This window comes from Hypanus sabinus, chromosome 6, assembly GCF_030144855.1.
Source record: "Hypanus sabinus isolate sHypSab1 chromosome 6, sHypSab1.hap1, whole genome shotgun sequence".
Lineage (NCBI taxonomy): Eukaryota > Metazoa > Chordata > Chondrichthyes > Myliobatiformes > Dasyatidae > Hypanus > Hypanus sabinus.
The window spans coordinates 4,976,213-4,992,190 of NC_082711.1; the positions used below are offsets into that span (position 1 = coordinate 4,976,213).

General features: G+C 47.5%; 1 protein-coding gene across 1 annotated transcript in view; it reads right to left on the reverse strand.

Moving 5' to 3' along the window:
* Positions 1–9,799: 9,799 nt before the first annotated feature.
* LOC132395258 (repressor of RNA polymerase III transcription MAF1 homolog) overlaps positions 9,800–15,978 on the reverse strand; it is a 62,485-nt gene continuing 56,306 nt past the window's right edge. Inside the window, exons 7-8 of the mRNA XM_059971588.1 lie at positions 14,645–14,773; positions 9,800–10,610 (exon numbers count right to left, since the gene is read on the reverse strand). Coding sequence (XP_059827571.1) covers positions 10,589–10,610; positions 14,645–14,773 — 151 coding nt within the window. The 3' untranslated portion in view covers positions 9,800–10,588. The remainder of the gene's footprint in view (positions 10,611–14,644; positions 14,774–15,978) is intronic.

The following is a 15,978-nucleotide window of genomic DNA, read 5'->3' on the forward strand; positions in this document are numbered from 1 at the left end:
CATGTCCCAGTAGGGGAGTAAGCTGTGAGTTCAATCTATAGAACAGTTGTTGATGAGTCCGGGCAGTTCCTCTGGTGAACAAGTAAATAAAGTGATTGAGAAGCAGATGTGAGTTTTTAAGAGTCCAGTTAATCAGCGATGACGTGGCTCATATACCTCACTTGTGATCTCTCAGTTTAAGCCTACAAGTGTAGTGGATATGGCCCAGTCCCTCACGGGTAAAGCCCTCCCCACCACTGAGCACATCTACACAGAGCGCTGTCACAGGAAAGCAGCCTCCATCATCAGGGGGCCCTACCACCTGTGACATGCTCTCTTCTCACTGCTGCCATCAGGATGGAGGTGTAGGACTCACACCACCAGGCTCAGGAACAGTTATTACCCCTCAGCCATCAGGCTCTTGAATCAGAGGGGATAATTTCACTCACTCCATCATTAAAATGTTCCCACAATCAATGGACTCACTTTCAAGGACTTTGCATCTCATGTTCTCAAGTTTATTGCTTATTTATCAATTAATATTATTAACTTTTCCCATTTTGTATTTGCACAGTTTGTTGCCTTTTGCACATAAGTTGGTTGTCCATTCCGTTGGGTGGGTTATTTCACTGCCCACAAGAAAACGAATCTCAGGGTGGTATATGGTGACGTATATGTACTTTGACAATAAATTTACTTTGAACCTCCAGTCAGTCCTGTCCTGTGGGACGGCTGTGTTCGGGAGGGGGCATCCTATACTCCCAGCCCAGCTGTAACTGTAGTAGAGACCGTCCCAGGCTCTCAGCCAACTTTTGCTTCGTGACCAGCACAAAATTAAGCCTGCTCATTTTTGCATTGCTATTTATAGCAGTTTGTTTTGCAACTTGCTCTGCCAGGTCTCCCGAAAGTACATTTCAAAAATAATTGACCGGTCCCAAACAGCCCCTGTTATTTCACAATCGCTCAAGTGACAGCACTCCTGCCACTCAGCACTTTACAACTCTGGGTGCAGGTTCGATTTCAGAATCAGGTTGATGATCAGTGACAAACTGTACTTTGTGAAATGTGTTGTTCAGCTGCAGCAGTACAGTGCAATACTAGATATAAACTACAGGACACAGGAAACTGGGTGACAGTCAGGAAGGGGGAAGGTGTTAAGGAGCCAGTACCCCTGTGGCCATCCCCCTCAACAACAGCTATATCACTTTGGGTACTGTTTGGGGGGGGGGAACGTAGCAGAGGAAAGTCACAGCACTGAGTCTGGCTCTGTGACTCAGAAGGGGAGGGGGTGGTGATTGGAGAAAGAGAAGAGGCAAGCAGTGGTGATAGGGGATTCATTAGTTAGGGGAAAAAGAGGTTCTGTGGACGAGAATGAAATTCCTGGATTGTACATTGCCTCCCAGGTGCCAGGGTCTGGGCCATCTTGGATTGAGTCCTCATCATTCGTAAGTGGGAGGGTGAACAGCCAGAGGGAAAAGGGAATGAAGAATGGTGAAGAGGGTGGGGGGACTTCACCATTCCCTTTTCCCTCTCTCAGCTTATCTCCTTGTCTGCCCATCACCTCTCTTTGGTGCTCCTCCCCCCTTTTCTTTCTTCCAGGGCCTTCTATCCTCTCCTATCAGATTCCCCCTTCTCCAGCCCTTTATCTTTTACCAATTAACTTCCCAGCTCTTTACTTCACTCCCCCCCCCCCCACCTTCTTGGTCCCACCTATCACCCTGTGTTTCTGTGGTGAACTACATATACCTGTCTGGACACGCCTCCTGCTGACTACTCCTGTGGCTCCTCCCACAGACCCCTGTATAAAGGCGATCTTAGCCTGGGCCCGGCCTCTCTGTCTCCAGGATGTAGTATGGTGGTCACTCACTGCTGGTTCCTTCTTTCAGTCAATAAAAGCCGATATCTTGCCTTTACATCTCAGAGTGAATTATTGATGGTGCATCAGTTTCTTCTTCCCTTCCCCCTACCTTCTAATTCTGGCTCCTCTGTTTTTCTCGTCTCGACCCAAAACATCACTATACACTTTCCCATAGACACTGCCTGGCCTGCTGAGTTCCTCCAGCATCTTGTGTGTGTTGCTCAGCATTACATCCTTGCTTTTATATTCTAGTCCTCTTGAAATGGATGCTACATTGCCTTTGCCTTCCTCACCACTGAAGAACAGATAAATGAATGTGCATGGTCAGAGTCAGAGTAATCCCAGGGGTGGGTGATAAGAGCACTTGGAGCTGTGACATCTGGACTGGGGGAGCAGCTCCAACAAACCCAGGAACATCTGGCATCTTGGTCCAGAAGAGGGCGCCTCTTGGAACAGCAAGGATAATGCCCTGAACCCTCAAGCAACAAGGCCTCAGGCAGAGGACCCGAGATTAAGGGAAATATGCACCACCTATAAGGGGTGAGGGAAACGCATGTATATATAACTAAATTACATTAAACAAGTAATTCAAAAAGAGAGGAAAAAATAGCTCTGGTTGTAAGGACTTCCAACATTTCAGATATAAATAGCAAATGCCACAAGTCAGCATTTGATGTACTTGTGTATCTGTTCCAAGTAGAAAGCACACAGCCTCTCTTTTTCCCAACCATGCGTGGAGAGGACAACATCAAGGATCCAAACTCAGGGACAGAAGCCCACGGTTCCTGTGCTATCCCTTTGAAAGCTCGACAGTTAATCCAGTTGAGTGGAATACCTACAAAAAGTAGTCAATGGAGCCCAGTCCATCACGGATGAAGCCCGCCCCTCCACTGAGCACATCTACACAGAGCCTGTCACAGGAAAGCAGCCTCCATCATCAGGGGGCCCTCACCACCCACCACCCAGGTCATGCTCTCCTCTAACTGCTGCTACCAGCCCCAGGACCGTCACCACCCACCACCCAGGTCATGCTCTCCTCTAACTGCTGCTATCAGCCCCAGGACCCTCACCACCCACCACCCAGTTCATGCTCTCCTCTAACTGCTGCTACCAGCCCCAGGACCCTCACCACCCACCACCCAGGTCATGCTCTCCTCTAACTGCTGCTATCAGCCCCAGGACCCTCACCACCCACCACCCAGGTCATGCTCTCCTCTAACTGCTGCTATCAGCCCACGATCCTCACCACCCACCACCCAGGTCATGCTCTCCTCTAACTGCTGCTATCAGCCCCAGGACCCTCAGCACCCACCACCCAGGTCATGCTCTCCTCTAACTGCTGCTATCAGCCCCAGGACCCTCACCACCCACCACCCAGGTCATGCTCTCCTCTAACTGCTGCTACCAGCCCCAGGACCCTCACCACCCACCACCCAGGTCATGCTCTCCTCTAACTGCTGCTATCAGCCCCAGGACCCTCACCACCCACCACCCAGGTCATGCTCTCCTCTAACTGCTGCTACCAGCCCCAGGACCCTCACCACCCACCACCCAGGTCATGCTCTCCTCTAACTGCTGCTATCAGCCCCAGGACCCTCACCACCCACCACCCAGGTCATGCTCTCCTCTAACTGCTGCTACCAGCCCCAGGACCCTCACCACCCACCACCCAGGTCATGCTCTCCTCTAACTGCTGCTATCAGCCCCAGGACCCTCACCACCCACCACCCAGGTCATGCTCTCCTCTAACTGCTGCTACCAGCCCCAGGACCCTCACCACCCACCACCCAGGTCATGCTCTCCTCTAACTGCTGCTATCAGCCCCAGGACCCTCACCACCCACCACCCAGGTCATGCTCTCCTCTAACTGCTGCTATCAGCCCACGATCCTCACCACCCACCACCCAGGTCATGCTCTCCTCTAACTGCTGCTATCAGCCCACGATCCTCACCACCCACCACCCAGGTCATGCTCTCCTCTAACTGCTGCTACCAGCCCCAGGACCCTCACCACCCACCACCCAGGTCATGCTCTCCTCTAACTGCTGCTATCAGCCCCAGCACCCTCACCACCCACCACCCAGGTCATGCTCTCCTCTAACTGCTGCTATCAGCCCCAGGACCCTCACCACCCACCACCCAGGTCATGCTCTCCTCTAACTGCTGCTATCAGCCCCAGGACCCTCACCACCCACCACCCAGGTCATGCTCTCCTCTAACTGCTGCTATCAGCCCCAGGACCCTCACCACCCACCACCCAGGTCATGCTCTCCTCTAACTGCTGCTATCAGCCCCAGGACCCTCACCACCCACCACCCAGGTCATGCTCTCCTCTAACTGCTGCTATCAGCCCCAGGACCCTCACCACCCACCACCCAGGTCATGCTCTCCTCTAACTGCTGCTATCAGCCCCAGGACCCTCACCACCCACCACCCAGGTCATGCTCTCCTCTAACTGCTGCTATCAGCCCCAGGACCCTCACCACCCAGGTCATGCTCTCCTCTAACTGCTGCTACCAGCCCCAGGACCCTCACCACCCACCACCCAGGTCATGCTCTCCTCTAACTGCTGCTATCAGCCCCAGGACCCTCACCAACCACCACCCAGGTCATGCTCTCCTCTAACTGCTGCTATCAGCCCCAGGACCCTCACCACCCACCACCCAGGTCATGCTCTCCTCTAACTGCTGCTATCAGCCCCAGGACCCTCACCACCCAGGTCATGCTCTCCTCTAACTGCTGCTATCAGCCCCAGGACCCTCGCCACCCACCACCCAGTTCATGCTCTCCTCTAACTGCTGCTATCAGCCCCAGGACCCTCACCACCCAGGTCATGCTCTCCTCTAACTGCTGCTATCAGCCCCAGGACCCTCACCACCCACCACCCAGGTCATGCTCTCCTCTAACTGCTGCTACCAGCCCCAGGGCCCTCACCACCCACCACCCAGTTCATGCTCTCCTCTAACTGCTGCTATCAGCCCCAGGACCCCCACCACCCAGGTCATGCTCTCCTCTAACTGCTGCTATCAGCCCCAGGGCCCTCACCACCCACCACCCAGGTCATGCTCTCCTCTAACTGCTGCTATCAGCCCCAGGACCCTCACCACCCACCACCCAGGTCATGCTCTCCTCTAACTGCTGCTACCAGCCCCAGGGCCCTCACCACCCAGGTCATGCTCTCCTCTACCTGCTGCTACCAGGAAGGTAGTACAGGAAACTCAGGACCCACATCTCCAAGTTCAGGAACAATTATTACCCCTCTTGAACCAGACTGGATAATTTCTCTCACCTGAACACTGAACTGTTCCGACAACCCATGGACTCACCTTTAAGGACTCTTCATCTCATGCTCTCAATATTTATTACTATTATTATTTTCCTTCTTGTTGTTGCACAGTGGTTGTTCAAACGTCCTGTTGGGTGCAGGTTTTCATTGACTCTGTTGTTTCTTGTATTTACTGTGAATGTCCACAATAAGATGAAGCTCAAAGTTCAATGCTTAATGTAAATTCATTATCCAAGCGTATATAAGTTGTATATGGTACATATATACACTTGGATGATGAACTTACATTGAGCATTAAACTTTGATTTTCAATTAGAAGGAACATAACGAATCTGAACGTAAAATGAAGTGGTGGACAATGCTCCATCGATGCTGCCAGGCCTACTGATCTCCTCCAGCACTTTGCACATGTAAGAGGCTCGATTGTACCATACTGAGCTGCAACATTGTGATCAGCGAGCACACACAGTAATACAGGTGGAGTACCACTTATCTGAAACGTTTGGGCACACAAATGTTTCAGATTGTTTTGTATTTTGGTGTATATAATGAGATAGCCATCATGTCCAACGCTGAACTTATGTGCTACCGGTAAACAATCTTTGTCTTACATTTGTTCGTAACACACATGTACTTAACAGTAAAAATTATTAAAATAAAAATATGTATGCAGGGTAACAGAAGCAGCACAGCAGCATCGGGAGAATACCTGAATCAGCTGATGAACATCGGCAGGCTCTCAGTCCCCAACTCCAATGTCATTTTTTGGTGAAAAGGTTATGGTACACGGGATCTGTATTTTCCCTTTTTTAAATGTTTATGTAAGGTATAAAAACAATCAGCATTGTAGACTTGTTCTGGTGTTACTGCTGACAATTGTACACTCAATGAATTTTTCTGCTGTTTTGTGATTTTTTAAAATGTAATGCTGTGCCTCAAATTTCTACAACCAGCCTGCTGAATATTTACAATTACCTTCAGTTGTAAGTGTCATGAGAGCTCGTTGATTGCTTCATGATCAGTAAACCGTTAAGTGGTATATGTTCACTCTGATGCAATCGATACACAATCGAGACCTTCACCTTGTGCGGTGTTTTCTAGTTTTCATTAGCTTCTGTTCATTACATGTGTGAGGTCACTTCTCAGAACTATCTCTGATCTGCAGAGACCTGGGCATTGCCTGGGGATCTTCCCAGTGCCTTGTGGAACTTTCCATTTGTGACATCGGATTTTGGGGAACTCAACCTGTACTATGTATTAATCAGCTTCATTGGCGCTATGGTAGCGTAGTGTAACGGTTAGTGCAGCACCATATTAAATCAGAGTCCACAGTTTAATTCTGGCATCCTCTATAAGCAAGTTTGCACGTTCCTTCGCACGTGTACTTGTGTTTCTTCCAAGTACTGCGGTTTCCTCCCACAGTCCAAAGTACCAATGGTTAGTAGGTTCATTGGTCATTGTAAATTGTCCAGTGATTAAGCCAGTAAATTGGAGGCGCACTGCATCTGTTGAGATGTGGCCTCCTATTTCACAGTGTGCAGTACACCATCCTGCGAGCAGTATCAATGTGGTCTCTGACGGATGTTGGAATGGTATCATACTGGTCCCAGTAGAACCATCCTGCGAGTAGTATCAACGTGGTCTCTGGCGGATGTTGGAATGGTATCATACTGGTCCCAGTAGAACCATCCTGCGAGTAGTATCAACGTGGTCTCTGGCGGATGTTGGAATGGTATCATACTGGTCCCAATAGAACCATCCTGCGAGTAGTATCAACGTGGTCTCTGGCGGATGTTGGAATGGTATCATACTGGTCCCAGTAGAACCATCCTGCGAGTAGTATCAACGTGGTCTCTGGCGGATGTTGGAATGGTATCATACTGGTCCCAGTAGAACCATCCTGCGAGTAGTATCAACGTGGTCTCTGACGGATGTTGGAATGGTATCATACTGGTCCCAATAGAACCATATAGAGTCTCTCCAGCTCCCAGTCTGACCACTGAGGAAGTTTGGTTTGAACATGCTGGTGTATGTGCACACTCAGTCATCCTTGCCCTGAAACGTATGTCATGGTACACTAAATCTCAGTTTAACATGCAGACTGGATTAAACCACATTGCAGCCAACAGCACAGGTTACATATACATCTGGAGAACAGAAAGGTTTCATTTCTTGTCACAGATCGATTCAGCACAGATACAGACCCTTCAGCCCAAGCAGTCCATGCCAGCCTTGCGTCCACACATCTAGTCCCGGTAACTTGCATTTGACCTTTGTCCCACCCTCGATGTACCCATTCAAGTGTTTCTTAAATGTTACCTACCTTAATCACTTAATCTGTGTTGCCTACCATAATCACTTAATCCAAGTGCTGCCTACCATAATCACTTAATCCGTGTTGCCTACCTTAATCACTTAATCCATGTTGCCTACCTTAATCACTTAATCCGTGTTGCCTACCTTAATCACTTAATCCGTGTTGCCTACCATAATCACTTAATCCAAGTGCTGCCTACCATAATCACTTAATCCATGTTGCCTACCTTAATCACTTAATCCGTGTTGCCTACCTTAATCACTTAATCCGTGTTGCCTACCTTAATCACTTAATCCGTGTTGCCTACCTTAATCACTTAATCCAAGTGCTGCCTACCATAATCACTTAATCCATGTTGCCTACCTTAATCACTTAATCCGTGTTGCCTACCTTAATCACTTAATCCGTGTTGCCTACCTTAATCACTTAATCCAAGTGCTGCCTACCATAATCACTTAATCCATGTTGCCTACCTTAATCACTTAATCCATGTTGCCTACCTTAATCACTTAATCCGTGTTGCCTACCATAATCACTTAATCCAAGTGCTGCCTACCTTAATCACTTAATCCGTGTTGCCTACCATAATCACTTAATCCAAGTGCTGCCTACCATAATCACTTAATCCGTGTTGCCTACCTTAATCACTTAATCCATGTTGCCTACCTTAATCACTTAATCCGTGTTGCCTACCTTAATCACTTAATCCGTGTTGCCTACCATAATCACTTAATCCAAGTGCTGCCTACCATAATCACTTAATCCATGTTGCCTACCTTAATCACTTAATCCGTGTTGCCCACCATAATCACTTAATCTGTGTTGCCTACCATAATCACTTAATCTGTGTTGCCTACCATAATCACTTAATCCAAGTGCTGCCTACCATAATCACTTAATCCGTGTTGCCTACCTTAATCACTTAATCCATGTTGCCTACCTTAATCACTTAATCCGTGTTGCCTACCTTAATCACTTAATCCGTGTTGCCTACCATAATCACTTAATCCAAGTGCTGCCTACCATAATCACTTAATCCATGTTGCCTACCTTAATCACTTAATCCGTGTTGCCTACCTTAATCACTTAATCCGTGTTGCCTACCTTAATCACTTAATCCGTGTTGCCTACCTTAATCACTTAATCCAAGTGCTGCCTACCATAATCACTTAATCCATGTTGCCTACCTTAATCACTTAATCCGTGTTGCCTACCTTAATCACTTAATCCGTGTTGCCTACCTTAATCACTTAATCCAAGTGCTGCCTACCATAATCACTTAATCCATGTTGCCTACCTTAATCACTTAATCCATGTTGCCTACCTTAATCACTTAATCCGTGTTGCCTACCATAATCACTTAATCCAAGTGCTGCCTACCATAATCACTTAATCCATGTTGCCTACCTTAATCACTTAATCCATGTTGCCTACCTTAATCACTTAATCCGTGTTGCCTACCTTAATCACTTAATCCGTGTTGCCTACCATAATCACTTAATCCAAGTGCTGCCTACCATAATCACTTAATCCATGTTGCCTACCTTAATCACTTAATCCCTGTTGCCTACCTTAATCACTTAATCCGTGTTGCCTACCTTAATCACTTAATCCAAGTGCTGCCTCCCTTAATCACTTCCTCTGGAAGCTTATTGTATACTCGACACCCTCTGGGTTTAAAAAAAAAATTGCCCCTCAGTTCCCTTTTAACCTTTTCCCCTCTCATCCTGAATGGATGCCGCTATACGCAAGGAATCTGTACGTTCTTCCGTGACTGTGAGGATTTCCTCCAGGTCTTCTGCTTTCCTCCCATATGCCAAAGATGTACAGGTTAGTAGGTTAGTCAGGTGGGCTGACTGGGCCAGAAGAACCTGTTACCATGCTGTATCTCTAAATTAAATTAAAATCCCAAAGAATAAAGTCCAAGCCTGGCCAACCTCTCATTATAACTCAGGCCCTCAGTCCTAGCAAACTCCTCAGAAATCTTTTCTGCACTCTTTCCAGTTTAACCACATCTTTCCCATAACAGGGTGACCAAACCGACCTGGAATTAATGCAACCAAGGAGTGATGTGACAGACTGAGCAGTATAGGAATTCAGTTTCCCTGGAGTCCCAGCTAAAACCTGCAGCCCCTTTCCCTGGCTGCAGATTCCTAGAAGGAAATTTGAGACCCAAAATAAAAACTATGATCAGAAGCAATTTTGAAGTTTTATAATTTGGTAGAAACCTCTTTGGCCCTTGTACAGGCCAAGCTTCAATGCAGAGAGCAAGGCACAACCCTCAATTATTCTCTTTTCAAAATCAAAAGGTTTTCTTTAATAATTGGTGCAGAGAACAAAAATATATTTTGGTAGCATACTCATTAAAAGGATTTATTATACAACAATCTTTATGCTTTCATAAACCAAAACAAAAAAAATTGTAAAAATGACTAAACAGGATGACACCGTAAGGCTCCTCAAGTGCAAGCTCCAATGTAGAAAGGGATCCAGGGCAGAGTAAAAAGGTCAGCTTGTCTGCTGACCAGGGAGAGCCAAGTGGAGGGTTATAATCCCACCACGATGGAGGAGGCCTAGGGTGAGCTTAGAGTAGCAGGAAGCACAACTACTTCAGAAGCAGAATGTAGCGATGATAAATCAGTTGTCTGTATGCAGAGTTAGTTCCAGACTTGGACAATCGGCTACTTTCCACACCAGCGGCACAGGTCAACAGGTACTTGGGGTGCTCTGTTCAGAGCACCAGGTGTGCTGATTTTCATCAGTCCAACACGTAATATTGAGACGGATCCTCGGCAACATCTGTGGTCCGATAAGGGCAAATGTACCTTGATTTGTAGAGTGCGCTGGTGAGCCCACTTACAGAAGACAAAAAAACATCAATCACCTTGGTTCTTAAACATGTTTCACAACACACGGCTCGGTTTCAACAAGAGGTGAATGTCAACGATGGAGCCACAATAATCTACCCACTCCTGCAGGCAGTTATTTTAAAACCAGTGCAAGCCTCGCAATGAGAAGGGCTAGACTGTCAGAAGTCCTGATGCCTGAGATTTAAGTGCTGGTCATTCACGCTGAGCTCCACAGAGATGCGGTCAGGGTGCAGGGGTATGAAAGCAGGTGGTATTGAAGGGTGATGATCTGCTGACGCTTAGACACACACCGCTTGGTACCTGAGGAGACAAACAACAAACTGAGTGCTCAGCAACCAGTACTTTATACACTTCATTAGTTCATTCAGTCAGCCATTCTTGTCTGGCGCGTGGTGTCAGGATTGGTCTCCTTTCGGATTAACCGGGTCATGGTATGAACATTCCTGACTCAACCCTTTTTTTTTTAATGAGGCTGATTGGCTAGCTCAGCACTCAACCAAGCACGGATGGAAAGCATGCCCGTGGGGGGCAGGGGGGGAGCAACTGGGCTTGAACTTGGGGGCCTTCGCTTCTGAAGTGGTGCCACCAGGCGGCCATTTCAACAGTGCACCTGCTCACTGATGTAAATATCTCATCAGCCAATCCTGGGGCAGCAACTCAACGCATAAAAGCATGTAGACATGGTCAAGAGGTTCAGTTGTTTTCAGACTAAACATCAGAACAGAATGGGGAAGGAATGTGAAATAAGTAACATTGACTGTGGTATGATAGTTGGTGCCAGACAGGGCAGTTTAAGTGCCCCAGAATCTGCTGATCTCCTGGGGTTTTCCAAACACAGCAGTCTCTAGAGCTTAGACAAAGCAACAAAAAAAAACAAAAGCATTCAGTGAACAGCAGAAGATGCCTTGTAAATGAGGGAGGTCAGAGGAGAATGGCCAGACGGGTTCTAACTGACAGGAAAGCAACAGGATCTCAAATAACCATGCATTACAAAGGTTGTGTACAGAAAAGCATCCCTGAACGCGTTAACCCTCTAAGTAAATGGGCTACGGCAGGCGAAGACCATGAACATACACTCAGTGGCCATTATTAGGTACAGGAAGTAGATAATAAAGTGGCCACCGAGTGTATATGTGCAAGCTTACACACGAGGTAGGCAATGCCCACCCATAGCTGGAAGCTGATAGCACTGCCATGGTTGCTGGCCAGCCTCAATGCATTGGGACAGAATGGTAGCGTAGCACCAACAAGTTAGATTCGGTTCTTGCCGCAGTTTGTAAGCTCTCCCAGTGACCGCATGGATTTCCTGTGAGAGCTCCCGTTTCCTTGCACGTCCAAGGACGTGCAGGTTACGGTTAGCAGGTTGTGAGCATGCTAATGCTGTGCTGGAAACATGGAGACACTTTGGGCAGCCCCCAGCACATAGCTCAGACTGCTGGGTTTTTACTTATTATTTAGAGATACAACGTGTTACAGGCTCTTCCAGCTTTTTGAGCCATGCCACCTGCAACCCACCTATTGAACCACAGGAGAGTTTACAGCCACCAATTAACCTACTAACCTGTACATCTTTGAATTGTGGGAGGAAACCAGAAAGCTATGTAACATCTAAGTCAGACACCAGAGACAAAAGCAGTAAGGCTGATCTCCTCCACCAAGTAACCCACCCCTCCACACCTCCACCCAGTAACCCACCCCTCCAACTATTCACCTCCACCCAGTAACCCACCCCTCCAACTATTCACCTCCACCCAGTAACCCACCCCTCCAACTATTCACCTCCACCCAGTAACCCACCCCTCCAACTATTCACCTCCACCCAGTAACCCACCCCTCCACAGGACTGTTTACTATCACTACTTTATCATTTCCTGTCAGAGTCACCTGATGCACAGACACTCCCGTGCCTAGCGTCAGTTTATGGACATACAATCAATCTGCAGTGAAGAAGCTGTCTGTTGCATTTATACTTACTGTGTTTTTATTATCATTGTGTACTTCACTCAACTGGTGTTGTGTTGCATCAGATCCAGAGTAACAATTATTTTGTTCTTCTTTACAACTGTGTACTGCAAATGACATTGAGGCTTCCTGAGTCTTGAATGTAGGGGATGTCAGAGGCAGGTTCCTTACACAGATAGTGATGGATGCATGGACCCTGCTGCCAGGGGTGGTAAAGGCAAATGCGTTACAGGCATTTAAGACAGCCTGAGGCACATGGATGACAAAAAACTGGAGCTTCAAGTCTTCCCCAAGGCAGAAATGGCTAATACCAGGGGGCATAACTAAAGTGAGTGGAGGGAGTGGATGGCAGTTAGTGTTTTTTCATTTTTTTTTTAAAGACAGGGTGGTGGGTATGTGGAACACATTGCCAGATACAATAGGGACAGTTCAGAGACATGCATGTAAACAAATACGGAGGGTTGTGTGCCATGGAGAGATTGATCGTGGAGTAGGCTGAACATCATGGGCCAAAGGGCCTGTACAGCGCTCCACTGTTCCACGTTCTTCAGGACTATGAAGTAACATTGCAGCTCCATAAAACTCTAGTTAGAGCACACTAGAAATATTGTGTTCATTTCTGCTCATCTCATCACAGGAAGGATGTGGAAGCAGAGAGGAGATTTACAAGGATGTGAGAGCATGTCTCATAAGGAAACGTTGAGCAAGCTAGGGCTTTTCTCTTTTGAAATGACAAAGGATGAGAGGTGACTTGACAAAGATGTACAAGATGAGGCACTGATTGAGTGGACAGCCAGGGATATTTTTCCCCCGGGAGGGCACAATGTTAAAGTAATTGGAGTGAAGTATTTCTCACACCTCCCTCCTGTTTCTATCTCTGGAGTTAGCTAATCCACTGATGTCTATTACAAACCCACGGACTCTCACAGCTACCTGGACTATATCCCTTCCCACCCTGTTACTAGTAAAAACACCATCCCCCTTCTCTCAATTTCTCCATCTCCGCCACATCTGCTCTCAGGATGAAGCTTTTCATTCCAGAATGAAGCAGATGTTCTCCTTTTTCAAAGAAAGGTGCTTTCCTTCCTCCACCAATGTTGCCCTCAACCACATCACTTCCATTTCACGCACGTCCGCCCTCACCCCACCAAAGACATTGTTCCTCTTGTCCTCACCTACTACCACACCAGCCTCCACGTCCAGCGCATAATTCTCCACAATTCCCCCATCTCCAGTGGAATCCCACCACCAAGCACATTCCCTCCCCCCCCCCTTTCTGCAGGGATCACTCCCCATGCAATTCCCTTGTCCATTCATCCCTCCCCACTGATCTCCCTCCTTGCAAGCAGAACAAGCCCTACATCTCCTCCCTCTCTACCATTCAGGGTCCTAAGCAGCCCTTCCAGGTGAGGTGAGGCGACACTTCACCTGTGAGTCTGCTGGGGTCATATACTGTGCTCGGTGCTCCCGGTGTGGCCTCCTGTAAATCAGTGAGACCCAACATAGATTGGGAGACTGCTTCGCCGAGCATCTATACTCCATCTGCCAGAACAAGCCACCCATTTTAATTCCACTTCCCATTCCAACATGTTGGTCCATGACCTTCTCTACTGTCACGATGAGGCCACACTCAGGTTGGAGGAACAACACTTTGTATTCCATCTGGGTAGCCTCCAATCTGATGGCATGAACATCGATTTCCCAAACTTCTGTTAATGACCTCACACACCCCCCCCCCACCCACCAGTCCCCATTTATCTCGCTCACCTTATCTCCTTGCCTGCCCATTGCCTCCCTCTGGTGTTCCTCACCCTTTTCTATCTTCCATCAGACCCCTCTTCTCCAGTCCTGTATCTCTTTCAGGGATCAGCTTCCCAGCTCTTTACTTCAGCCACCCCCTCTCCCAGTTTCACCTATCACCTTGTGTTTCTCTCTCCCCCTCCCCTCCTTCTGATGCTGACTTCATCGTTTTTTTCTCCAGTCCTGCCGAATGAAGTGCCTTGACCCGAAACATTGACTATATTCTTTTTCATAGATGCTGCCGGGCCTGCTGAGTTCTTCCAGCGTTTTGTGTGCATTGGAGGAAAGTACAGGAGTGGATGTTAGAGGTAGCTTTTTTTTAAAAAAAACATACACAGAGCAGTGAGTGCATGGAAGCTGCTGCCAGGGCTGGTGGAGAAATGGTAAGATTGATCTTGGAGTTGGCAACGTATCGTGAGCCAAACAGCCTGTACCAGTCTATGATCAATAACATAGCTTGCAAATTTGATCACAACATTCACACAACACAGATATTTTTATTCCAAAGCTTGCACGCAGGGATAATCTTTAGCACTGGAAGAGGGTGGTCAGCCCTTGTGGCGAGGACTTACCTGGTCTCTTCCATGGCCTCTGCTTCATCTTCATCCTCCTCGTCCTGATCCTGATTGAGGGCCTCTTCATCGTCCAGGTCCATGTCGAAGTTGTTGCTGATTGCTGACCGCTGACTGTACAAATACCCACTGTAAAGCAATGCTCAGAGTTAGGGGCTGCCAGCACTCAACAAGACTATCCTCACTCCGAACCAGCTGGATATTATCAGTGAATTTACCCAACCCATTTCCACCGGCAACTCCATTTTTGCCTCTCTACAATCTTCATTTATTTATTTGGATACAGTGTAAAACAGACCCCTCTGGCTCTTTCAGCTATGCCGCCCAGCAACTCCCAATTTACCCCTAGTCCAATCACAGGACAATTTACAATGACCAATTAACCTAGCAGCCAGTGAAATATATAATGTCTTTTATTATTGTGTATTGCAATGTACACTACCACAATACAACAAATTTCACCATGTATGCCTGTGATAGTAAACCTGACTCTGATACAGACAGATGCCTACTAGTCAGCACAGACACAGTGAGTCCTGTCATGAGGCTGCAAGTGAAAGACGAACTGCCACTCCGTCGTTATTTATCTATTTTGTGATACAGAATGGGGTAAGGCCCTCCAGACCGTGCCATCCAGCATGGAGTATGACTTTAGGGCTGCGCCCCCGGCACGGAGTAAGCCCTTTGGGCTACACCGCCCAGCTCTAGCGGGGGAGTCTAGGGCCAGAGGGAAACAGCCTCAGGAGAGACAGATGTCCATTCAGAACTGAAATGAGAGGAAATTTCTTCAGCCAGAGGGTGGTGAATCTGTGGAATGAACTGCCACAGACAGCTGTGGAGGCCAAGTCATTAGGTATGTTCAAAGTGGAGGTTGATGAGCTCTTGATTGGTCAGTGTGTCGAAGATTATGGGGAGAATCAGAATTAGATTTATTATCACTGGCATGTGATGTGAAATTTGTTAACTTAGCAGCAGCAGTTCAATAGTATAGAAGAAGAAAAAATAATAATAAATAAATAAGGATCACTAATTCCTGCATTCCATAACAGATTCTGCAGACAATGGAAATCCAGAGCAACACATATAAAACCCTGGAGAAACTCAGCAGATCAGGCAGCATCTATGGAGGGGAATTCCAGAAGTAGATTCACAATTACATTAGTCAAAGTTATATAGCACTGAAACAGACCATTCAGCCCACTCATCCATGACCAAGTTGGTGCCTTTTGTCTGTATTTGGCCCACATCACTCTAAACCTTTCTTATCCACATACCTGTCCAAATGTCTTCTTATGTGGTAATTGTAACTGTCTAAACACTCCCTCTGGCAGCTC